We start from the raw sequence: 26,455 nt of genomic DNA, 5'->3' as shown, positions 1-26,455 counted from the left end.
CAGATTAAAGGTGTGTTCCTCCACACCTTTAATCCTGGATGACCTTGAACTTGGAGATTTAATCTTCTGGAATCCATAGCCACTATGCCTCAAGATCTCCATATCAAGATCCAGATCAGAAAGAAACTTCCATCTCCAAGCCCCCAGATAAGGGTCACTGGTGAGCCTTCCAATTCTGGATTGTAGTTCATTCCAAATATAGTCCAGTTGACAACCAGGAATAGCCACTATAGGAGGAAAGTTAAAATAACCTTGATTTACCATTGTTATTATCTCAATATAATGCTCTACCACCTCCAAGCAAAAATATATGTAAGAAATAGAATAACCTTAGATCTTTCATAGATTAACTATTTTCCTCTTATTTTTGCTATATTCTAGTAATACAAATTCAAGAATACATTTTTAGAATCTAAGAACTTCAAAGTTTAGATGTTACAAAACCGCATACTTTTTGGAAAATTAGTTTGCATTAGATAAAGTATATTGATCCCTTTTGAATCTTTCTTTTGGCCTTTTCCTTCTTTACAGTTTTAATAAAATCATTAAATAGATTTTTAAAATAGATTAATGTAGAAAAAATCTCCATCAATAAGATCTGATTGAGTCCTTAAAATATTACTTTTATATTTTTAAATGAAAGAAATGGTCATTTTTATGTCAATATTTAAAATAGGTATCAGATATGTCTAGAGGGCTGTGTTACCATCTGGATAAATCATTGATAGGTATTATCAGTATTGCTAATTCAGTATGAGACCAAACATGATGATGGCACACCAGCCAATGAGTTTGCCACCTGAAAGGCATTCTGGAAAAATAAGCATTAATAATGGAAATTGTGTGGTACTTGAATAACCTTTCTAGCCACGTGGGTGGATGCAGTGATAATTAGTCATTATAGTTTTACCTGTAATTAAGCATAGATGCTAAGCAGTAAAATACATAATTTTACAATAATTCATAGTAAATTCTAAATAAACACAGTGTTGATTTTTCAGTTGCATATTTGTTAATTCTTTACAACCATTTGTGACCACTAAGCAGAGCTGTTATCTAGCAATTTCCTACAATCCCATATACTGTTTTATCATCTTCTTACCTTCTGTATTCTGTGTATGCACACACCATTGGGAAGAGGATGCTCAGTAAAGTCAATGAAATCTGGTCCAGATTCCTTTCTATATTATTATTTTAGACCACGAACTGGGTTAACATCTAACCTTATACAACCATTATTTCTCTTTTTATTTCTCCTTGTCTGCCCAACTTTCTCCTTGTTGGAAACTTTTTACTGGTCCACACTCTTTGTCCCATAGGCATTACCCAATTAAAGGGAGTCTATAATTAAGACAAGGGCTATTTGGAGATGCTATTGTGAATTTAGACCTTAACAAGTAGAATCTGAGCAGGAGGTTTAAATCGAAAGTGACACATTATATTACTAAGAGAACAAGCCTGTTGCTGTACAAGTAGGATGTTATATTCACTTTACAATATGACCTCATATTTTGCCTATGTAATAGAACCCTACTCAATTCTTACAATAATAAATATTACATTGTATGTCTATTGTCTGTGTTTTATTGTTGTTTCCGCATCTTCTAGAGTATATATTTACCTTTTTCTTTCCAGCTGGGCTACATTTTCATAACTGTTCTCTATAATTTTATTGTCATAAACATATGTATATGTGTGTGTAAAGTGGTATATGTATATAAAATATTTATTATTATATACATGTCTGAATGTGTGTATATATGTGTGTGAAGTGGTATGCATGTACATTTATGTGTATGTATGTGTTTTGTGGCACAAGGCATGTGCCTTTCTGCATCTGTTTGACTGAATAACACACAGAGAAACCAGAGGAAGTTGTGTCAGATCATTTCTTCACCTTATTGCTTTAAGGGAAGGTCTTTTCTTTCAACTCACATTTCTCCTTTGGGATGGCATTCAGTAATTATTCTTGATTCTCCAGGTTCTGCTTCCCACAACTGAGATGATGGGCCCGTGTATGGTGATTTCTAGATTTTTATGTGGGCACTTGATACAAATTCAGTTCTTCATTGTTGCAGAACAAATACTCTTAATTGATGGGTCATCTCTCTGACCTCATATTGAAAGTGTACATGAGGGTTGTTTGTTTGTTTGTTTGTTTGTGTTTTTTCACAAGTATTTCCCCTTGCCTTTCTACATTTCTTAATCATGGAAGAGTCTTTCTTCCTGTAACTAATTATATCAGTCTTTTTATGTACTCTTTTGATAGTTTTTACATTGTTATACTTCTTACTAACTTCATTCACTACCATGCCCTATTGTAACTGGTACATGGATCTATACAAAATCTCAGAATGTGTCACTAAAATAATACTTAGTGACTTAGTACTGGATAAGTGCTCAGAGAGCATCAGACTAAAGTGCCCTGCAAACTGAAATAAAGTTTGGATTGCTTCCATGATTCACAGATCAATTACCCTTAGGAAGTAAATGAACTATTTTATAGATTTAGCTTATATTGATTAACTAGAAATGATGACTAATTCTTGAGTCAAGATATTACATTGATATTACAATGTTTTGTATCTCTACAAACAAAGTATTATTAAAGTATGATTAACAATAACTTATCAATACATTAAATTATATGACCTTTATTAATTAGGGAGAACTCAGAAAGATTTGCAGGTAGACTGCCCTTACACTGAAATTCTGTCCTACAGCTACAGTAAAATCTTTGTCTAGCTTGTACCTACAGCTTCTTCTAAAATTCTATGAAAGTTCAAAGAGATTTCCTATCCAGAGCCTGATTCTGAAATTCAGTCAGACATAGTAGACAGAGTTAAGATTTTAGAAGAATTATGCATTCCATATTTTGTATTAGCATTCTTTAGATAAAAGGCATAGGTATACTGCATTAAATATGAATAATATCTATGTCTACATTTTGTTGCCATGAATCTAGTATTTGAAATTCAAAGTAGATATAGCTCTGTTTTTATTGGTTGATGCTACATTAAGAAAACTTATACAAAATTCCAAAAAGAAAACTAATATGATATTTCAATGATTATTTGGTTTATGCAATTTAGAAATTGAGGAGATTAAAATTTGCCTTCAAATTCATGAACAGCACTTATGTTTCAAACAGTTGTTCACAAATGTCCTACAGACAGAGAAAAAGACCACAGTTTCTGCCTTGGTACATTAAATCAGGTAGATGAGATGAAATAGAATTTGACAAAATTGACCAAGAGATGAGTACCTGTTACACTGGAAGTAGAATAAGCTGAAAGTTGGTCATGTCAAGTGAAGGTCAAACATTGCCAGTGAACTTAATGCATGAAAATTTTCCAGGACTTCTTGGTAAGTAAGTTAATGAGCCTGGAAAGTAAGTTGATGAAGTAATTTTAATGTAGAAATTCACAAAGAATGGAGTATGTAAGTATGTATATAGTTACAATTGTCTAAAGATACAAATAGAAAATATAATTGTGAATAAAGTGGCAGGAGGGTTGGCTGATGTCTATGGCCTTTGATTTTAATCTGGGAAAATAAAAAAAAAAAAACAAAACAAAAAAACAAAACAAAACAAAAAAAAAAAACCTGCTCAGAACTGAGAATGAAATAGCATATCATTCAGAAAACTTCTTCTGTAACAGAAAGGAGAAAATACTTCATGCTTTGTAGGTCTTGTTGTCTCTGAGGTGTTAGGAAAGCAGTCAGAATCTGTAAGTAAATAACGATTGTGGCTGTATTCCAACCGCAAATATTTACAAAATTTGCAAATAGAGTGAGGTTTTTGTTTGGCAATCTAGACCTAATATAAATAACAAAATACTAATGAGGGGGAGGAATTGGAGCAAAACTTAAGCAATGACCTTGAATAGGATAGAGTACCAGAGAAGTAGTATAGTTGCGGCTTTGGTTATTAGCTCAGCTAAGTTTGAAAGTCAGAGACTCCAGAATTTGCACAGGTTATCAAATATGGACTGTAAACTAGTAAAATAGTTTCTGACTACTTTAGCTTCCTAAAAGACATACGAAACAAAGTTAGCATAAATGAGTGAAAATTATAAAGTGGGTTTTCAGTTTTAAAAGGATCATGAAACAGTCTTACATTGTAATTGAATAGTAATTAAGGAAAGGCAACAGTATAGGTGGTTATGTTACACCCTACTAAAATACACAGCATTCAATTTAGAATGCTCCAGATATATTATTTTTATTTTTTGTCTGTTATCTTTTAAATATTTATAAAAAGCACCAACTAAAATTTATGCCAAATACCAACATATTTTGACTCATTTAACTTTAATGTTCAGAAGTCCTATCATTCACCCTTGGGGAAAATTTTATTGTTAAAATACACTAGAACAATATTTTCATGGCACATAAGCAGTCATATCTTCTATGAAAATGCTTTTCAAGTCTATCAAATACTACCCTCATTAGCACCTATTCGATGTATTCCTGTCACCCACTGTCTTGTTCATTTATCACAATGAATCAGAATTTATTTGGAGGGTTGGCTAACTTGTGCTTCAATGATACATTTCTTCTGGAAGAACTCAAACATAATGAAATATATTATGTCTAGTATTTCTGTAATATTTTTCACCAATGAAAGTAAATTATTCGTGAAGAATATACACACATTGATTTTATGCAGGTTACTCATGGACTGGTAAATCAAAACGAGCTTCCAGAGATAGAAAATCAATTGATGTGTCAGGCAGAGAAGGCGTGGATAAGGAAATGAACCTGCATACTGACACTTTTCCTCATGAAATCATTTAATTTACCAGAATTGGAACAGACTTGTTATTTGAACATAGTAATATGCTAACAAGAAGAAAACTGAGCACCAGTTTTCATTAAATTTTGTTACCAGTCCTTAAAATAAATGCAAACCAGTGTGTTTTGTAAGACAACGGATTGAACTTCCTCCTTGAGACAATTATAATATAAACTAATGATGTCTAATTTAAACATTTTTATGTGGACAATTTGATATAGCGACTTTTTTTTCTTTACAGAATTATTACCCAGTTGTCAGCAGTTGAATTGCCAGTTTAAATGTGCAATGGTCAGAAATGCTACAAGATGTTATTGCGAGGATGGATTTGAAGTAGCAGAAGATGGAAGAAGCTGTAAAGGCAAGTATGAAGTGTGACTCTCTCCATATTAATTGGCATGCGATTATTCTACGCAAGATAAGCAGAGTAAGAAGTAGGAAGCTAGATTTTTCCCTACAGCTCTTGAGACTTCAGATCCTCTTAATCAAGCTTCATGGCATTTGGACAGGAGAACATGATAAACAAAGCCTGTTTCCCTGTGTAGGGAACACATAGAGAACTGACACGTGAAGGTACACAGTCCCTTTTAAGAGCAATCCTGTTGACTCCAGGCTACCCACTATGCCCTAGTGCTTTAATTTCTTTGCCACTTCACAATAATACCAGGGGTCAAGTACGCTCTTTGAGTACAGTCCACAGTTTAGTACTATCTGATACTTGTACAGGATTTCCTAATACAAATTAAATAAGGTATCTGAAAACATTTGCCTTGCTAAATTGTTCCAATTTTTCATTTTTTTTTAAATGGAAGGGTTAATATTATACATAAAGTATAATCATTATATATGAATTTGTAGAAATTTTCTATTTTTCAATGATAGTAAAAGTTGGAAATAACAGAAGTAATATTTTAGTCTACTTCTACCAAACTGGATTAAACTATTTAAACTTCATAGTTGGTTTATAGCTATCATATTGCTGTAGTGTAGTAGACATGTCATATTATTTTTATTCCTTAATTCTAGTGTGAGGCCCTAGATGGTAGTGCAGAGCTTGCTTAACATGTGTGAGATACTTAGTGTGGCTCTAGCTATCAAAAGTGTTAAGTGCTTTATATTTTGTGAACATCCTTCAGGAAATGGTCATTCTCCAAAATGATTAATTTGGAACATTCAAATAATTTTGTTCATTGCTCTGATGACTGCTATTATGAATATGTTGACATATGTATAATATTTACATAATTATAAACACAATATGCTATGTGCATTTACACAGTACTTAGTATGAGTATATTTAAACATCCCCATATGCTTAACTCTGTTAATTATACACATAAGATATATTTATATATTATATAAGTACAATATATTATAAGAACATGGAATAACTATATTGTCCAAATAACTAATAAACAATATATTAAAAAATTTGTTTTTTAAGTAATTTTGCTTAGCTGATTATCTTACTACTTTTGGCTTAACACAGGATTTTATTTTATTTTTAATCAATTAATTTACTTCTCCAACGTTGCTGTACTCCCAGTGCTCCCATTGTAGAGTCCCTTCTCCTATCCTCCTTCTCTTTGCCTCTAGAAGGGTAGGGCCCACCCTGGCACATCAAATCGCTGCAGGATTAGGTGCATCCTCTCCCACTGAGGCAGAACAAGGCAGCTCTCTGCTACCTGGGGTTCTGGTCCCTGTGTGTGCTTTTTGGTTGGGTGCTCAGACTCTGAGCGCTCCCAGAGATCCACGTTAGTTGAATCTGTTGGTTTTTCTGTGGGGGTCCCACCCCTTTCAGGGCCATCAATACTTCCTCAGCTCTTCCAAATGGTTCTAGATCCCCGTCGAATGTTTGGCTGTGGGTATCTGCATCTGTTTCAATCAGCTGCTGGGCAGAGCCTCTCAGAGGACAGTTATGCTAGGCTCCATTCTGTATCATTAATACTGTCAGGCATGGGTGCTTGACCATGGGATAGGACTCAAGTTGAGAGGGTTATTTGTTGTCCATTCCTTCAGTTTCTATTCCATCTTTTTCCCTGCATTTCTTTTAGGCAGGACAAATTTTGTGATAAAAGTTCTGCGGAGCCAGGCATGGCGGCACATGCCTTTAATCCCAGCACTCAGGAGGCAGAGGCAGGCAGATTTCTGAGTTCGAGGCCAGCCTGAGTTCGAGGCCAGCCTGGTCTACAAAGTGAGTTCCAGGATAGCCAGGGCTATACAGAGAAACTCTGTTTCGAAAGACCAAAAATAAATAAATAAATAAATAAATAAATAAATAAATAAATAAATAAAATAAAATAAAATAAAATAAAATAAAATTCATGTCTTAATACAGGATTTTAAACTTAACAGAATGGTGGAATGTTTTTTTTTTCAAAATTCTAATATGAAAACCATTGAAAATGCACTAAGATTATTTTATTAACTTTTCTGTGCTATGCAAAAAACATCATGACCGATGCAAGAGTTTATTTGGGCTTACAAGTCCTGCGGCACAGGAATCCATCACCAATATGTCAGAAAACTATAATGACATACAGGCATGGAGCTAGACATGAGAGCTCATATCTTAAACCACAACAGAAGCAGTGAAATCAAATGGGAATGGCATGAGTCTTCTAAACTTCGATGTCCTCAATGACAAAAAAGCAAAATTTAATTTCATCATCATCATTCATTTAAAAATGCCTAAAAATAGCACTCCCAACTGGGGATCAAGCACTCAAATGACCAACACTATAGGGAACAACGCAGCTAGAGAAAAGGTATACAAGAGAAGATAGCAGACTCAGAGTCAGCCCAAATCACTTTAATAGAGGATTCACATGGAAACTATGCTGCTCATTTGCTACATATCGGCAGAGGGCCTAGGTCAAGGCCCTGCATGCTCTTTGGTTGGTGGTTTAGTCTCTGTAAGACCCCATGAGTTCAGGTGAGTTAATTCTGGAGATCTTCTTGTGGTCTCTGTTATTCCTCCAGTTCTTCAGTTCTTCCTCTCATTCTCCCACAAGACACTCAGAGCTCCTCCCGATGATGTTTGTATGTGGGCCTCTGCATGTGTTTCCATCAGCTGCTGGATAAGGCCTCTCAGAGGACAGTTAGGCTAGGCACCTATTTGCAAGCATAGCAGAGTACCATTAATACTGTCAGTGGTTGTATCTCTTCCATAGGATGGGTCTCAAATTGGGCGTTTCTTGGCTGGCCAGCACCTCAAACTCTGCTTCATCTTTATCCCTGTACATCTTGTATGCAGAACAAATTTTGAGTCAAGTGTTTTATGGTTATGTTGGTGCCCCACTTCCATGGGAAGTCCTGCCTGGCTATAGGAGGTGGCCACATCAATCTCTATATTCCTCACTACTTAGAGTTCCAACTAGGGTCAACCGAATAGATTTCTGGGAGCCTCCCCAATGTCTATTTTATTTCTGCTTCTGAGTAAGATTCAAGCACCCTTCTTTGGTCTTTCCTTGTTACTTAGATTTTTGGATCTGTAGATTGTAATATTGTTATCTTGTACTTTTTATTTTGTTTTGTTTTGCTTTGCTTTTATTTATTTTTGTTTTATTTCTGAAATATTTTTGCTGGATATTTTATTTATTTACATTTTAAATGTTATTCCCTTTCACAGTTTTCCCTCTTCAAACCCTCTAACCTGTCCCTCCTCTCTCTGCTTCTATGAGGGTGGTTCCCCACCCGCCAACTCCCACATCAGTATGCTGGCATTCCCCTACACTGGGGCATTTGAGCCTTCACAGGACCAAGGGGGGCATTCCTCCCATTGATGCCAGATAAGGCCATCCTCTGTTACACATGCAGGTGGAGCCATGGATCCCTCCATCTGTACTCTTTGGTAGGTGGTTTAGTCCTTGGGTGATCTGGGTGGTCTGGTTGGTTGATATTGTTGTTCTTCCTGTGGGGATGCAAACACTTTCTGCTCCTTTGGTCCTTCCCTAACTCCCCCATTGTGGTTCCCATGCTCAGTCTAATGGTTGGCTGCAAGCATCTGCCTCTGTATTTTTCAGGTTCTGGCAAAACCTCTCAGGAGAGAGATATGAAGATCCTGTCAGAAAGCACTTCTTGGCATTCACACTATTGTCTGGGTTTAGTGTGTGAGTTCAGTGTCTGTATATGGGATGGATCCCCAGGTGGGGCAGTCTCTGGATAGCCTTTCCTTCAGTCTCTGCTCCACACTTTGTTCCTGTATTTTCTTTAGATAGGAGCAATTCTGGGTTAAAAATCGGGAGATGAGTTGGTGGCCCCATCCCGTACCTGGGGGCCTTGCCTAATCTCTGGATATGGTCTCTACATGTTCTCCCTCCCCCTTGTTGGGTATTTCAGCTAATGCCATTCCCGTTGGTTCGTGGGATCCCCTAGCTTTCCTGGCACCTGGGACTTTCTGGTGGCTATACCCAGTTCTCCATACCCTATTACTACACACCTCTACTCTAATTTCCCGACCCTCTGTATACCATCCCTGTCTTCTCCCATACCACATCCTGCCTTTTCTCCTCCCCTTCTTTCTTCCTGCCAAGTCACTCCAAACCTTTACAGCCTATGAGTATTTGTTCCCCTTTCTAAGGAGTGAAGCATCCACACTTTAGTCTTCTTTCTTCTTGAGCTTCATATGATCTGTGAGTTGTATTGTGCGTATTCTGAGCTTTTAGCTTAATATCCACTTATCAGTGAGTACATACCATGTGTGTGTTTTTGTGACTGAGTTTCCTCACTCAGGATGATACTTTCTAGTTCTATCCATTTCCCCAATAATTTCATAAATTCATTGTTTTAATAGCTGAGTAATATTCCATTGTGTAAATGTATCACAATTTCTGTATCCATTCCTCTGTTGAGGGACATCTGGGTTGTTTCCAGCTTCTGGCTATTATAAATATGACTGCTCTGAGCATAGTGGAGCATGTGTCCTTATTACATGTTGGAACATCGTTTGGGTATATTACCAGGAGTGGTATAGCTGGGTCCTCATGTAGTACTTTGTCCAGTTTTCTAAGGAACCACCAAACTGATTTCCAGAGTGGTTTTACCAGCTTGCAATCCCACCAACAGTGGAGGAGTGTTCCTCTTTCTGCACATCCTTGTCATCATCTACTGTTGTCAGAGTTTTTGAACTTGACCATTCTGACTGGGGTGAGGTTGACACTGAGGTTGATTTTGATTTTCCAGATAATTAAGGATGTTTTTAAGCGTCCAAAACAATTTGATATTCCTCTATTGAGAATTTTCTGTTTTGCTATGTACCCCATTTTAAATTAGGTTATTTGGTTTATGGGTGTCTAATTTTGTGAGTTCTTTATTTCTTTTGGGTATTGCCCTCTGTTGGATATAGAGTTAGTGAAGACATTTTCCCATTTTGTAGGCTGCAGCTTGTCCTATTGAGGGTGCCCTTTGCCTTACAGAATCCTTATGGTTTTATGAGGTCCTTTTTACTAATTGTTGATCTTAGTAGCTGAGTTATTGCTATTCTGTTCAGCAAGTTGTGTCCTGTAACACTGCTCTCAAGGCTATTCCCCACTTTCTAGTCTATCAGATGTTGTGTATCTAGTTTTATGTTGATGTCTTTGAATTTGGACTTGAATTTTGTGCACTGTGATAGATATGGATCTATTTGCATTTTTCTACATGCAATCTACAGGTTCATGCAATTCCCATAAAAATTCTAAAACAATTATTTACAGACACTAAAAGAGCAATTCTTAGCTTCATTTGGAAAAACAAGAAGTACAAGATATCTAAAACAATCCTGTCCAATAAAAGTGTGCATGGAGTTATCACCATACCTGATTTTAAGTTGTACTACAGAGTAATAGTAATAAAAAAAAAAAAAACCTAATGGTACTGGCATTAAAAATAGAAAGGTTGATCAATTGAATAAAATTAAAGACCCAGAAATAAAGTTATACACCTACAGGCATTTGATTTTTGACAAAGAAATCAAACATTAGGAAGAAAGAAAGAAAGAAAGAAAGAAAGAAAGAAAGAAAGAAAGAAAGAAAGAAAGAAAGAAAGAAAGAAAGAGATCAACAACAAAACACTTTCAACAAATGGAGCATGTGTAAGAATCTTTAACCTATTAGCTAATGTCAAGAGCTTAGCCACAGTAAATTTTTTCTGTTGAAAGAAGGAAAAAACCAAAAGCAACTATGTGCTGATTATATTTGAAGTAACTCATAAAAAGCAAGTTCTTTTTATTTTCTTAGCACTCTTCAGTTGCCACATAGGATGATCATTTGTTTCTGTTCAACTGTATCTCCAGACAGTTTCTTGTCCTTATGGGAAAGAAGAAGACAACACACAGGAAATTGCATGCATATTCTTCTGCAGTTAGTTTTCTGGATCTGCATATAAGTCACAGCAGTTTATGCTACCTAGGTTGAAAAAACAAAGGAAATCATTAATCACACCTCTCTCCTGCTTAGCATAATTATATCAATAAAATTAAAATAGAAACCAGTAATATTAAAGTTGGAAATGTTTATGAAAGTAAGCAAGCATCATTACTGCAACCAAGGGCTGAACTTTTACAAATGCAGATCTAAATATCTTTAAGCATTACTGTAGATGTAGCTCCAAACACTATTCTTTCTATTTCCCAAAGTACTTATTTTGAATGAGCCATCCATGGCTTCAGGTTATTATAGGACTATAAAAAAATCCAAAGTCAGAGCAAAGAATTCCATATAGGTTAATTCTTTCCTAATTTAAATAGCTTCTTATGCTACACAGCAATGTTTTTTTTTCTCTTTCCCCTATTAAATTCCTTTATTAGCTTTCGATTTCCCAGAAGTCAATCCTGCAAGAAGAACTTAAATGAAAGGTTCTTGTTTGCTTTTTTTTCTGTCTATCTTCTCTCCTTTTGCTTCCATTTTCTTACCTCCCCTTCTCTACTACTTCCTTCCACACTCTCACTCCCTCCTTCTCCCTTTTCTTTATTTCCATCAAAATAATAGTGAGAGGTGAGACACAAATATAAAGATTATTAATATTTGAAGGATTAATGTAGTCCCTTGCAAATTCTGATTGAAGCTTAAATGTGTGACAAAATCATGTAGAAAGAGGGACAAAGGACCAGAACATTTAGCACTGTCATTCTAGGGAGTAAAGGGTTGCATATTTGAGGTAAGATCATCTCTCCTGGAACTTTGCAGGTCTTCCTTTCTGCTGGAACTTCTCAAGAGAAAGAGAGCAGGGTTTTCAGAGACCTTGCCTTGTGAAATCACACTGAACAGTCTTTGGAAAGATGTCAGCTATTATTTGTTACAGGTCTCTTGAGAATCTTTCTCAAAATTATTCCAAGGAATTCTGTGTTCTCCAACAATATGTTGTTTAAATTTGTTTCCTTCATCTTTGATCATTAGGATTACACTTCCCAACACAGATATTTTTTATAAGTACCCCTGGTACATATTAAATAAATTTATTAGTCTTACTTCTTCTTTCTTATGTTTAAATACATCAGTGGATTTTTTTAAATTCCCATAAATCTAACTATATATGTTTACTTTTCTCACTTTTTAAATTTATTTCACCCATCTCATGTATTGATTAATGTTCCCTTCAGTTCCCACACTTCTTACTTATCTTGGAAAATCTGTCCCTTTGCTGCCTATCTGGTCAAACCACAGGCTTACGTTTTTTTTTTTTTTTTTTTTTCCATTTTTTATTAGGTATTTAACTCATTTACATTTCCAATGCTATAACAAAAGTCCCCCATATCCACCCACCCCCACTCCCCTGCCCACCCACTCCCCCTTTTTGTCCCTGGAATTCCCCTGTACTGGGGCATATAAAGTTTGCAAGTCCAATGGGCCTCTCTTTCCAGTGATGGCCGACTAGGCCATCTTTTGATATATATGCAGCTAGAGTCAAGAGCTCCGGGGTACTGGTTAGCTCATAATGCTGTTCCACCTATAGGGTTGCAGATCCCTTTAGCTCCTTGGCTACTTTCTCTAGCTCCTCCATTGGGAGCCCTATGATCCATCCATTAGCTGACTGTGAGCATCCACTTCTGTGTTTGCTGGGCCCCGGCATAGTCTCACAAGAGACAGCTACATCTGCGTCCTTTCAATAAAATCTTGCTAGTGTATGCAATGGTGTCAGCGTTTGGATGCTGATTATGGGGTGGATCCCTGGCTATGGCAGTCTCTACATGGTCCATCCTTTCATCTCAGCTCCAAACTCCGTCTCTGTAACTCCTTCCATGGGTGTTTTGTTCCCAAATCTAAGGAGGGGCATAGTGTCCACACTTCAGTCTTCATTCTCCTTGAGTTTCATGTGTTTAGCAAATTATATCTTATATCTTGGGTATCCTAGGTTTGGGGCTAATATCCACTTATCAGTGAATACATATTGTGTGAGTTTCTTTGTGAATGTGTTACCTCACTCAGGATGATGCCCTCCAGGTCCATCCATTTGGCTAGGAATTTCATAAATTCATTCTTTTTAATAGCTGAGTAGTACTCCATTGTGTAGATGTACCACATTTTCTGTATCCATTCCTCTGTTGAGGGGCATCTAGGTTCTTTCCAGCTTCTGGCTATTATAAATAAGGCTTCTATGAACATAGTGGAGCATGTGTCCTTCTTACCTGTTGGGGCATCTTCTGGATATATGCCCAGGAGAGGTATTGCTGGATCCTCCGGTAGTACTATGTCCAGTTTTCTGAGGAACCGCCAGACTGATTTCCAGAGTGGTTGTACAAGCCTGCACTCCCACCAACAATGGAGGAGTGTTCCTCTTTCTCCACATCCTCGCCAGCATCTGCTGTCACCTGAATTTTTGATCTTAGCCATTCTGACTGGTGTGAGGTGGAATCTCAGGGTTGTTTTGATTTGCAGTTCCCTGATGATTAAGGATGTTGAACATTTTTTCAAGTGCTTCTCTGCCATTCGGTATTCCTCAGGTGAGAATTCTTTGTTCAGTTCTGAGCCCCATTTTTTAATGGGGTTATTTGATTTTCTGAAGTCCACCTTCTTGAGTTCTTTATATATGTTGGATATTAGTCCCCTATCTGATTTAGGATAGGTAAAGATCCTTTCCCAATCTGTTGGTGGTCTTTTTGTCTTATTGACGGTGTCTTTTGCCTTGCAGAAACTTTGGAGTTTCATTAGGTCCCATTTGTCGATTCTCGATCTTACAGCACAAGCCATTGCTGTTCTGTTCAGGAATTTTTCCCCTGTGCCCATATCTTCAAGGCTTTTCCCCACTTTCTCCTCTATAAGTTTCAGTGTCTCTGGTTTTATGTGAAGTTCCTTGATCCACTTAGATTTGACCTTAGTACAAGGAGATAAGTATGGATCGATTCGCATTCTTCTACACGATAACAACCAGTTGTGCCAGCACCAATTGTTGAAAATGCTGTCTTTCTTCCACTGGATGGTTTTAGCTCCCTTGTCGAAGATCAAGTGACCATAGGTGTGTGGGTTCATTTCTGGATCTTCAATTCTATTCCATTGGTCTACTTGTCTGTCTCTATACCAGTACCATGCAGTTTTTATTACAATTGCTCTGTAGTAAAGCTTTAGGTCTGGCATGGTGATTCCGCCAGAAGTTCTTTTATCCTTGAGAAGACTTTTTGCTATCCTAGGTTTTTTGTTATTCCAGACAAATTTGCAAATTGCTCCTTCCAATTCATTGAAGAATTGAGTTGGAATTTTGATGGGGATTGCATTGAATCTGTAGATTGCTTTTGGCAAGATAGCCATTTTTACAATGTTGATCCTGCCAATCCATGAGCATGGGAGATCTTTCCATCTTCTGAGATCTTCTTTAATTTCTTTCTTCAGAGATTTGAAGTTTTTATCATACAGATCTTTCACCTCCTTAGTTAGAGTCACGCCAAGATATTTTATATTATTTGTGACTATTGAGAAGGGTGTTGTTTCCCTAATTTCTTTCTCAGCCTGTTTATTCTTTGTATAGAGAAAGGCCATTGACTTGTTTGAGTTTATTTTATATCCAGCTACTTCACCGAAGCTGTTTATCAGGTTTAGGAGTTCTCTGGTAGAATTTTTAGGGTCACTTATATATACTATCATATCATCTGCAAAAAGTGATATTTTGACTTCCTCTTTTCCAATTTGTATCCCCTTGATCTCCTTTTGTTGTCGAATTGCTCTGGCTAATACTTCAAGTACTATGTTGAAAAGGTAGGGAGAAAGTGGGCAGCCTTGTCTAGTCCCTGATTTTAGTGGGATTGCTTCCAGCTTCTCTCCATTTACTTTGATGTTGGCTACTGGTTTGCTGTAGATTGCTTTTATCATGTTTAGGTATGGGCCTTGAATTCCTGATCTTTCCAAAACTTTTATCATGAATGGGTGTTGGATCTTGTCAAATGCTTTTTCTGCATCTAACGAGATGATCATGTGGTTTTTGTCTTTGAGTTTGTTTATATAATGGATTACATTGATGGATTTTTGTATATTAAACCATCCCTGCATCCCTGGAATAAAACCTACTTGGTCAGGATGGATGATTGCTTTAATGTGTTCTTGGATTCGGTTAGCGAGAATTTTATTGAGGATTTTTGCATCGATATTCATAAGAGAAATTGGTCTGAAGTTCTCTATCTTTGTTGGATCTTTCTGTGGTTTAGGTATCAGAGTAATAGTGGCTTCATAAAATGAGTTGGGTAGAGTACCTTCTACTTCTATTTTGTGAAATAGTTTGTGCAGAATTGGAATTAGATCTTCTTTGAAGGTCTGATAGAACTCTGCACTAAACCCATCTGGTCCTGGGCTTTTTTTGGTTGGGAGACTATTAATAACTGCTTCTATTTCTTTAGGTGATATGGGACTGTTTAGATGGTCAACTTGATCCTGATTCAACTTTGGTACCTGGTATCTGTCCAGAAATTTGTCCATTTCGTCCAGGTTTTCCAGTTTTGTTGAGTATAGCCTTTTGTAGAAGGATCTGATGGTGTTTTGGATTTCTTCAGGATCTGTTGTTATGTCTCCCTTTTCATTTCTGATTTTGTTAATTAGGATTTTGTCCCTGTGCCCTTTAGTGAGTCTAGCTAAGGGTTTATCTATCTTGTTGATTTTCTCAAAGAACCAACTCCTCGTTTGGTTAATTCTTTGAATAGTTCTTCTTGTTTCCACTTGGTTGATTTCACCCCTGAGTTTGATTATTTCCTGCCGTCTACTCCTCTTGGGTGAATTTGCTTCCTTTTTTTCTAGGGCTTTTAGATGTGTTGTCAAGCTGCTAGTATGTGCTGTCTCCCGTTTCTTCTTGGAGGCACTCATAGCTATGAGTTTCCCTCTTAGAAATGCTTTCATTGTGTCCCATAGGTTTGGGTACGTTGTGGCTTCATTTTCATTAAACTCTAAAAAGTCTTTAATTTCTTTCTTTATTCCTTCCTTGACCAAGGTATCATTGAGAAGAGTGTTATTCAGTTTCCACGTGAATGTTGGCTTTCCATTATTTATGTTGTTATTGAAGATCAGTCTTAGGCCATGGTGGTCTGATAGGATACATGGGACAATTTCAATATTTTTGTATCTATTGAGGCCTGTTTTGTGACCAATTATATGGTCAATTTTGGAGAAGGTCCCGTGAGGTGCTGAGAAGAAGGTATATCCTTTTGTTTTAGGATAAAATGTTCTGTAGATATCTGTCAGGTCCATTTGTTTCATAACTTCTGTTAGTTTCACTGTGTCCCTGTTTAGTTTCTGTTTCCACGATCTGTCCTTTGAAGAAAGTGGTGTGTTGAAGTCTCCCACTATTATTGTGTGAGGTGCAATGTATGCTTTGAGCTTTACTAAAGTGTCTCTAATGAATGTGGCTGCCCTGGCATTTGGTGCATAGATATTCAGAATTGAGAGTTCCTCTTGGAGGATTTTACCTTTGATGAGTATGAAATGTCCCTCCTTGTCTTTTTTGATAACTTTGGGTTGGAAGTCGATTTTATCCGATATTAAAATGGCTACTCCAGCTTGTTTCTTCAGTCCATTTGCTTGGAAAATTGTTTTCCAGCCTTTCACTCTGAGGTAGTGTCTGTCTTTTTCCCTGAGATGGGTTTCCTGTAAGCAGCAGAATGTTGGGTCCTGTTTGTGTAGCCAGTCTGTTAGTCTATGTCTTTTTATTGGGGAATTGAGTCCATTGATATTAAGAGATATTAAGGAAAAGTAATTGTTGCTCCCTTTTATTTTTGTTGTTAGAGTTGGCATTCTGTTCTTGTGGCTGTCTTCTTTTTGGTTTGTTGAATGATTACTTTCTTGGTTGTTCTAGGGCGTGATTTCCGTCCTTGTATTGCTTCTTTTCTGTTATTATCCTTTGAAGGGCTGGATTCGTGGAAAGATATTGTGTGAACTTGGTTTTGTCGTGGAATACTTTGGTTTCTCCATCTATGGTAATTGAGAGTTTGGCCGGGTATAGTAGCCTGGGCTGGCATTTGTGTTCTCTTAGTGTCTGTATAACATCTGTCCAGGCTCTTCTGGCTTTCATAGTCTCTGGTGAAAAGTCTGGTGTAATTCTGATAGGCCTTCCTTTATATGTTACTTGACCTTTCTCCCTTACTGCTTTTAATATTCTATCTTTATTTAGTGCATTTGTTGTTCTGATTATTATGTGTCAGGAGGAATTTCTTTTCTGGTCCAGTCTATTTGGAGTTCTGTATGCTTCTTGTATGATCATGGGCATCTCTTTTTTTATGTTTGGGAAGTTTTCTTCTATTATTTTGTTGAAGATATTAGCTGGCCCTTTAAGTTGAAAATCTTCATTCTCATCAATTCCTATTATCCGTAGGTTTGGTCTTCTCATTGTGTCCTGGATTACCTGGATGTTTTGAGTTAGGATCCTTTTGCATTTTGTATTTTCTTTGACTGTTGTGTCGATGTTCTCTATGGAATCTTCTGCACCTGAGATTCTCTCTTCCATTTCTTGTATTCTGTTGCTGATGCTCGCATCTATGGTTCCAGATCTCTTTCCTAGGGTTTCTATCTCCAGCGTTGCCTCGCTTTGGGTTTTCTTTATTGTGTCTACTTCCCCTTTTAGTTCTAGTATGGTTTTGTTCATTTCCATCACCTGTTTGGCTGTGTTTTCCTGCTTCTTTAAGAGCCTGTAACTCTTTAGCAGTGCTCTCCTGTAAATCTTTAAGTGACTTATGAAAGTCCTTCTTGATGTCCTCTATCATCATCATGAGAAATGTTTTTAAATCTGGGTCTAGATTTTCGGTTGTGTTGGGGTGCCCAGGACTAGGTGGGGTGGGAGTGCTGCGTTCTGATGATGGTGAGTGGTCTTGATTTCTGTTAGTAGGATTCTTACGTTTGCCTTTCGCCATCTGGTAATCTCTGAAGCTAGCTGTTTTAGTTGTCACTGTTAAGAGCTTGTTCTTCAGGTGACTCTGTTAGCCTCTATGAGCAGACCTGGAGGGTAGCACTCTCCTTAGTTTCAGTGGGCAGAGTATTCTCTGCAGGCAAGCTCTCTTCTTGCAAGGCAGGTACCCAGATATCTGGTGTTCGAACCAGACTCCTGGCAGAAGTTGTGTTCCACTCACTAGAGGTCTTAGGATCACGTGTGGAATCCTGTGTGGGCCCTTGCGGGTGTCAGGCGACTCAGCTGGCAAGGTAGCCGGGGCTCGAGTGGAGTGGAAGGGGTTTGTGCCCCAGATCAAGCCCGGGTAGCCTGCTTCCCTATGTACTGCAGTCTCAAGTTCCACGCGATTGGATTGGGGTAGGCACTGTGTTCCACTCACCAGAGGTCTTAGGGTCCCGTGGGGAGTCCCGTGTGGGCCCTTGCGGGTGTTGGGCAAGACTCTGCTGGCAAGGTAGCCCGGGGCTCGAGTCTCGAGTTGAGCGGAAGGGACTTGTGCCCCAGATCAGGCCCGGGTAGCCTGCTTCCCTATGTACCGCAGTCTCAAGTTCCGCGGGATTGGATTGGGGCAGGCACTGTGGTCCACTCACCAGAGGTCTTAGGGTCCCGTGGGGAGTCCCGTGTGGACCCTTGCGGGTGTTGGGCAAGACTCTGCTGGCAAGGTAGCCCGGGGCTCGAGTCTCGAGTTGAGCGGAAGGGACTTGTGCCCCAGATCAGGCCCGGGTAGCCTGCTTCCCTATGTACCACAGTCTCAAGTTCCGCGCGATTGGATTGGGGCAGGCACTGTGATCCACTCACCAGAGGTCTTAGGGTCCCGTGGGGAGTCCCGTGTGGACCCTTGCGGGTGTTGGGCAAGACTCTGCTGGCAAGGTAGCCCGGGGCTCGAGTCTCGAGTCGAGCGGAAGGGACTTGTCCAGGCTTACGTTTTTACTCATTAAAAAAGAGCTGAGATAAAAGGATGGACCATGTAGACACTACCATATCCGGGGATCCATCCCATAATCAGCTTCCAAATGCTGACACCATTGCATACACTAGCAAGATTATGCTGAAAGGACCCTGATATAGCTGTCTCTTGTCAGAGTATGCCTGGGCCTAGCAAGCATAGAAGTGGATGCTCACAGTCGGCTATTGGATGGATCACATGGCCCCCAATGAAGGAGCTAGAGAAAGTACCAAAGAAGCTAAAGGGATCTGCAACACTATAGGTGGAACAACATTATGAACTAACCAGTACCCCGGAGCTCTTGACTCTAGCTGCATATGCATCAAAAGATGGCCTAGTCGGCCATCACTGGAAAGAGAGGCCCATTGGACACGCAAACTTTATATGCCCCAGTACAGGGGAACGCCAGGGCCATAAAAGGGGAGTGGGTGGGTAGGGGAGAGGGGGTGGGTGGCTATGGGGGACTTTTGGTATAGCATTGCAAATGTAAATGAGCGAAATACCTAATAAAAAATGGAAAAAAAAATAAAATAAAATAAAAATAATAACCAAAAAAAAAAAAAAAAAAAAAAAAAAAGTAGAATAAAAAGAAATGCAGAAGAAATTAAAATGAAGGAAAGAAATAAGGAAGGAAGGAATGGAGCGATAGAGGAATGGAGGGAGGAAGGGAGGGAGATCTCAAAGGTATACAAAAACTTGCCTCTCTTTGTGGTCATTACACCACAGCTGACCTCACCCTTTTTAATAGCCACATTTTTGGCAACTGACAGCATTGTGTTCTTAAATTTGTTACTTCTATTTCACCCTTTCCAACACTGATGCCTTGTAGTCCTATTGTTCATTTAAAGTGGTTTTAAATATGTTCTTTCTTGACATGCCAGCTCTTTAGCATTGTTCACGATGACATTGAAAACATGCAATATTTAAAATGTCAGTACATTTCATAATATATCAAGACCTCCTCTGTTCTGAGTTATTTTACTACCAACTATTTCTTTACATCCATGTACAATGTTGGGGTCATATGAGGGATTTGAACATCCTAGAAGTGCAACGCATGTTCCTATATGTCTCAAATACTACAGTGTGAAAGCCATTCAAGTAAGCCAAATTGTGTATGTAAATACCCCAAAGAAAATGACTAATATGCAATAAACGAGTCTCAACGTTTTGCAATACCTTAGTATTGCAAACTTTATATGCCCCAGTATAGGGGAATGCCAGGGACAAGAAATGGGAGTGGGAGGGTAGGGGAACAGGGCAGGGGTAGGGTATAGGGAACTTTCGGGATAGCATTTGAAATATAAATAAAGAAAATATCTATTTAAAAAAAGAATCAAAAAAAAAGAAAAAAAGAAATAGCTTTGTCTATTTAAAAACATAAATAAATAAAAATAAAAAGAGTCTCATCTTATTCCAAGATCATTACCCTACATGCTGACTCCAAGAGGGAGTTTTCATTGGATTTTGTTCAGTTGTCAATGCTGATAACTGACATCCTTGAAAAGTTTATATTTTTAATATATCCAAAGAATCGTGGAGTCACCTATGGGGATTCTCATGTAAAACCTTTCCTTTTCCATACTCCCTACACTCTGATAATAATTTGCAGCGGGTAAACTTTTCCTCATATTTCTTTCATTGAGGGAAATAGCCACTTTAGCTTTTCTTTTAATGTCTCAAATTCATAGGCTTCCAACTTCCAAGAATTAGTTTCATCCCCCCCCCCTCTTTTTTCCCATTTCTTTTTGAACATTCCTTGAAGACTAATTCCTCAGACCCCTGAAACTTGACATAAGTAAAACTCATGGTCTCCCTCTACTCTTTTCTGCAATTCCTATATGCTCCACTTCAATATTGGATTGCTGGGTACTTCTTTTATCTACTTTGCAAATATTGTTTAGTCAATTTCTTAAACTTCTCTCTATGCTTTTTATCTATTATTACTGCTTCTGACTTCAAAATGTAATGTATTTAAAACAAACGGGTACGACAAGGAGGATCAGAATTTCTTTTTTCTTTTTTTTAAAGATTTATTTATTATATGTAAGTACACTGTAGCTGTCTTCAGACACTCCAGAGGAGGGAGTCAGATCTCATTACAGATGGTTGAGAGCCACCATGTGGTTGCTGGGATTTGAACTCCAGACCTTCGGAAGAGCAGTCGGGTGCTCTTACCCACTGAGCCATCTCACCAGCCCAAAATGTGTAGCCCAGGCTGGCCTCGAACTCGTGATCCTCCTGCCTCTGCCTCCTTCAGCAAATCCTACCGGCGTGTGCCACCACCAGCCCCCCAAAATTTCATAAACAATCTGCATAGTAATTCTAGGCCAGCTTAGACCTCATGAGACCATTTCTGAAACAATTCACATATAAGTGCATGTTGAATATACATGTATATATAAATTGAATATATATATATATATATATATATATATATATATATATATATATATATATGTACATTTTTCTGAAATACTCAATTACCATTCTAGTTTAGCTTCTACATTCATCAATCTCCCTGTAACCCAAATTTATTTAGTTTTTGAAAAAAAAGGGATCTTTTCCTGGCTCCTTTTTAATTAATATCTTCCAAATATTGTACACGATATAGGCAATCCTCTCGATTCGCATACAAAATACTTTATTATCAGTACTAAAAATTACCACTTCCTCTTACACACCCTTGCGTCACTCGACTCCTTCACATGAAATCCCCATGTCATCAGAATGCTTGCTAGAAGATGCAGAGTGTAACTCTAGTGTGTGTTTTGTTGGATTAAGGAAATTTTGATACTGCTTATTCTCTGTTATTTCCGAAATTTTCTTTTTTCATTGACAATAGACTTTTTTCATACCATATATTCTGATTTTTATTTCTTGTACCCCCAATTCTTCAAGATTTTCCCCAATTTCCCATCCACCCAAACATACACATTTTCTTTCACTCTGTTATTATAAATCAAATGGGCATCTGAAAATAATAAATAAGATAAAATAAATACAAAACAAAATAAAGACAGAAAAAAGAATACATGTGAGACAAAAAAAAATAGAAAAACACATACAGATACACACACACACACACACACACACACACACACATACTATATGAATAAAATTAGAAACCATAAAGGATATGTAAAAGATCTGTGAGATGGCTCAAAGGTTGGGAAGCCCATAAAAAGCATTACAAGACCAATTACCATTGAGTTTGTTTTATGGTTGTCATCTACTACCTGCACTCAATTTCACTTAAGTGCGATATTTATCTCTAGTGTGACTTCTCTGGTAAAATAAAAACTATTTCACCCTTGAAGACAGTTATGATTTTGAATAACAGACATAGAACAAAGTCTTGAGGCTTGGACAGATATCTCAGTAGATGCAAGCATTTTTGCACAAACCTGATCCCTAGAGATATATCCCTGGAACCCACAGAACCAAATGTTGGAGAGAAATGAGTATAATCAGCTCTTCCCTTCTGTATGCATGTCATGGTTTCACATGTGCCCATATATATCTCAGACACATGTACACAACATTATCAAATAGTAACTATCAAAATAAATTGTTATACAAGCAAAAATGATATCTTTACTTTGTTTTAGTAAGTGTTCAATAGTTTAACTTTTCAAAATAATGACGATGGTTTACACGGTTTGACTCAAAAATCACATTTGATATTCATTTTAAAAGCCCTCTACTAGATTAATTCTTAGATAAAAGAATGAAAGCATCATTTCTTTAAATACTGGACTTATTAAAAATATGTATTAGAGTACATTTTAAAGCATTAAAAACACTGATTTTTTTTTTCTGGCTAACATGACCAACACAATTAAAGTCAGTATCTTTTTATATATACAAATAATTTTATACTAAATGTAACCTAACTTAAATATTAAGACACCTAGGAACAACTTTTAGTTGGAATAATTTTTAATAGTTTATTGGAGTTAGCTCATGTTTTAAAATAATTGTCTATTTGAAAGTAAGTATTTTTGTCAATAAATATTCAAGTGTCCAAACATAAATTTTCTTAGAAATGACATTAATTTTTCTTTCAGATCAAGATGAATGCAGCATTTATGGTATTTGCAGCCAGACCTGCAAGAACACATATGGGTCCTATGCTTGCAGCTGCGTGGAAGGCTATATAATGCAGTCAGACAACAGATCTTGCAAGGTCAAACATGGTAAGTGATAGTCTTTGTTCTTCCAGAGCCTCTTTTTTAACTCTTTTTTTTTTTTAATAATTCTTTCTTTTGCAGTGTGGTGCAGCCATGTGGATGAGGGCAAGATCATGTTTACACACTGATGTGTGCTAGAGACTAAGAATACTACTTTTAATAGTTGTCATTCATATAACACCTATTCAACTGGAGAAATGTCTAATTAGAAAATGGGTGGAGTAATGGATCTTAACTGCCAATTCTTTACTGGACTCTATATTGTGTGTGTTCTTGGAGCTTTTGACTTTAGTCTAAAATTTTTACTCCATATGTAACACAGTTTTCTAAAACCTACTTCACTCTATTCTTTCACTTAAAATCTGTTACTCTACTCATTTACTTAAAAACTGTTATTACCTTGTTCCCATCCTGAGAATAAAATGAAAACTATTGGAAGGACTATGAGAACCTAACAATTCACTTTACTATTTACCTTTCCAATTCCATGCCTCTGCCCTTGTCCTTTCTCCCAACTCTCCTGTTGTCTATCCCAGAAATTGTTTTCCTTCTTCAACTGTACTGGTCTTGATTTGAGTTACTCCACATTCCAGCCTGCAATACTCTCAGCTATCCAAATCAGGTGGCTCTTCCATTCTCTTTCACAGCTCTGCTACAAGGTTAACATTCCGAGGGATGTTCCATGAAAACTCCATTTAGAGGTGTATGCTCTCCATCACTATCTATTTCGGTGTGTGTGTGTGTGTGTGTGTGTGTGTGTGTGTGTGTGTGTGTGTGTGCTCTAATACTATATGCTTTCTGAGCATCATTTAACTACCACTTGAAATTAACTCAGTTTAGTGTCAATTTTATTTCTTTCTTACCATATAATTTACCAATTACTTTTCCAATTCTGGAGAAAGCAAAGAAAGGAAACATAAATGAAGTAGAGAAAAAGAAATGATGGAGAGAGGAGAGGTACAAATGAAAATATGCATTTATTTTTCAAAATAGAACTATAAAATTAAAAGATCCATCTTTCGATGCTTAAATTTGATGTTTAAAATTCTTCCTATTTATTACTTCTTACCAGCCAATAAAACTATCATTTTCTACATAGCTTTCAGCCAGTATTATTAAATTCTTGGTAAATATTAGTTAACAAGTATCTTGGGGATACACTAGAAACAGCAGTGTACTCCCATCTTATGAAGCTCAGAAATAGTGTGAAGAAATAGACAGTGTTCCACCTTGGCTGATTAATTCCCCTTTAGTCTGTTTTCATATCAAGTATTTCAGATAATGATAGAAAGCAGTGACTAACTCTGCACCTCTCATGATCCTTTATTAGGAAGTAATTAATTACAAGAGGGAAGTATGAAACTCAGTGAGTTGCTGCTGTTTCTTTTATAGACCTCATAACATGTTTTATCATGTCTTTGAGATAGTATGTAAATTCTTTTTCTAAAAAGAAAAATTATATTCAAAACCATAAACAGAACCTTCTTCAATTTTGGTTTTTTTTTTTCTTTGAATTATCAACTTTATATACAAGGCCCTAATTATTTAGGTGTGAAATTCAGATATTTAAAACCATTAAGCCATATTCTATGTTTATTTCATTAAGAGTCCTGATACAACAAATTAGTGTACCAAAGAAAGCAGGATTTTGCTGTTTCTATTGAGTCTCACAATATTACAGAAACTGAGAGAGAATGAAATGTGATAAACCTGACTCATGAAAACACTGCTTCCCTTCCAATAGGAGTATCTTATCTGACAGTAATAGGATATGACTAGAGAAGGGTGGTACATGGTAATGTCACACTCAATCAAGGAAAGGTGATGACTTGGGAACTGATAATGGAATATACAAATCACCTCTATGCCCTTAGCTTGAAGACAATATCTGCCTACAGAGTTTGAAAAATAAACAGTTGCTATGGAGATAGTGTTCCGGCTTAAAGTTTAAAGAAAATGAGCTGCTAATAATAAGGGCCTAAGTCTGTACCAAAGAGCAACTACTCTGAAGGTCACATGAATATTTGATTCCAGGCATTTGCACAATTCAGGAAAAAAGTCATCAGCCTGTTTTAGTTTTCTCACTTTTATAGCACATGAACCAGAGGAAACAGTTGGCTTTGGTTACAGATACACTTTTAGTTAAAACTCCACATTAATATGCCCCTCCTTAGAATTGGGAACAAAATACCCATGGAAGGAGTTACAGAGACAAAGTTTGGAGCTGAGACAAAAAGATGGACCATCTAGAGACTGCCATATCCAGGGATCCACCCCATAATCAGCTTCCAAACGCTGACACCATTGCATACATTAGCAAGATTTTATCGAAAGGACCTAGATGTAGCTGTCTCTTGTGAGACTATGCCAGGGCCTAGCAAACACAGAGGTGGATGCTCACAGTCAGCTATTGGATGGTTCACAGGCCCCCAATGGAGGAGCTAGAGAAAGTACCCAAGGAGCTAAAGGGATCTGCAACCCTATCGGTGGAACAACATTATGAACTAACCAGTACCCCGGAGCTCTTGACTCTAGCTGCATATGTATCAAAAGATGGCCTAGTCGGCCATCACTGGAAAGAGAGACCCATTGGACTTGCAAACTTTATATGCCCCAGTACAGGGGAACGCCAGGGCCTAAAAAATGGGAATGGGTGGGTAGGGAAGTGGGGGGGGGGGAGGGTATGGGGGACTTTTGGGATAGCATTGGAAATGTAATTGAGGAAAATATGTAATAAAAAATATTTAAAAAAATACTGTTGAGCCAGGCATGGTGGCACACGCCTTTAATTCCAGAACTTAGAGGCAGAGGCAGGCAGATTTTTGAGTTTGAGGCCAGCCTGGTCTACAGAGTGAGTTCCAGGACAGCCAGGGCTATACAGGGAAACCCTGTCTCGAAAAACATATATATATATATGAAAAATTTCCAGAGGTTAGGGAAATATACAACTATCAAAGTCAAATGATGGAGAGGTTAGCCAGAACCATACTGAGGAGGAAGGTATTACAGAGAGATCCTGGCTCACACAAAGCTATGTTCCACTGTTTCATAAGACCCCCTAAGCTCCACCTCATGTTTGGTTGTAGGTCTCTGTCTGTTTCCATCAGCTGAATGATGAAGCCACTCAGGAGATAGTTATGCTGGGTTTCCATCTGCAAGCCTAACAGAGTGTAATTAATAGTGTCAAGG

The 26,455-nt window shown here is 37.5% G+C and overlaps 1 protein-coding gene across 10 annotated transcripts in view; it reads left to right on the top strand.

The window, feature by feature from the left end:
• Positions 1-26,455, top strand: part of Lrp1b (low density lipoprotein-related protein 1B) — a 2,058,309-nt gene that overhangs the window by 859,482 nt on the left and 1,172,372 nt on the right. For all 10 annotated transcript variants that reach the window (XR_374143.4, XR_374144.4, XM_006498463.4 and 7 more), the window contains exons 4-5: positions 5,040-5,159; positions 23,144-23,272. Coding sequence is in view for 8 of the 10 variants with exons in the window: in XM_006498463.4 (XP_006498526.1) it covers positions 5,040-5,159; positions 23,144-23,272 (249 nt within the window). In the remaining 2 variants the exon portion in view is untranslated. The remainder of the gene's footprint in view (positions 1-5,039; positions 5,160-23,143; positions 23,273-26,455) is intronic.

The sequence above is a fragment of the Mus musculus genome, chromosome 2 (genome assembly GCF_000001635.26).
Source record: "Mus musculus strain C57BL/6J chromosome 2, GRCm38.p6 C57BL/6J".
NCBI lineage: Eukaryota > Metazoa > Chordata > Mammalia > Rodentia > Muridae > Mus > Mus musculus.
This window is presented reverse-complemented; position numbering and strand designations above follow the sequence as displayed.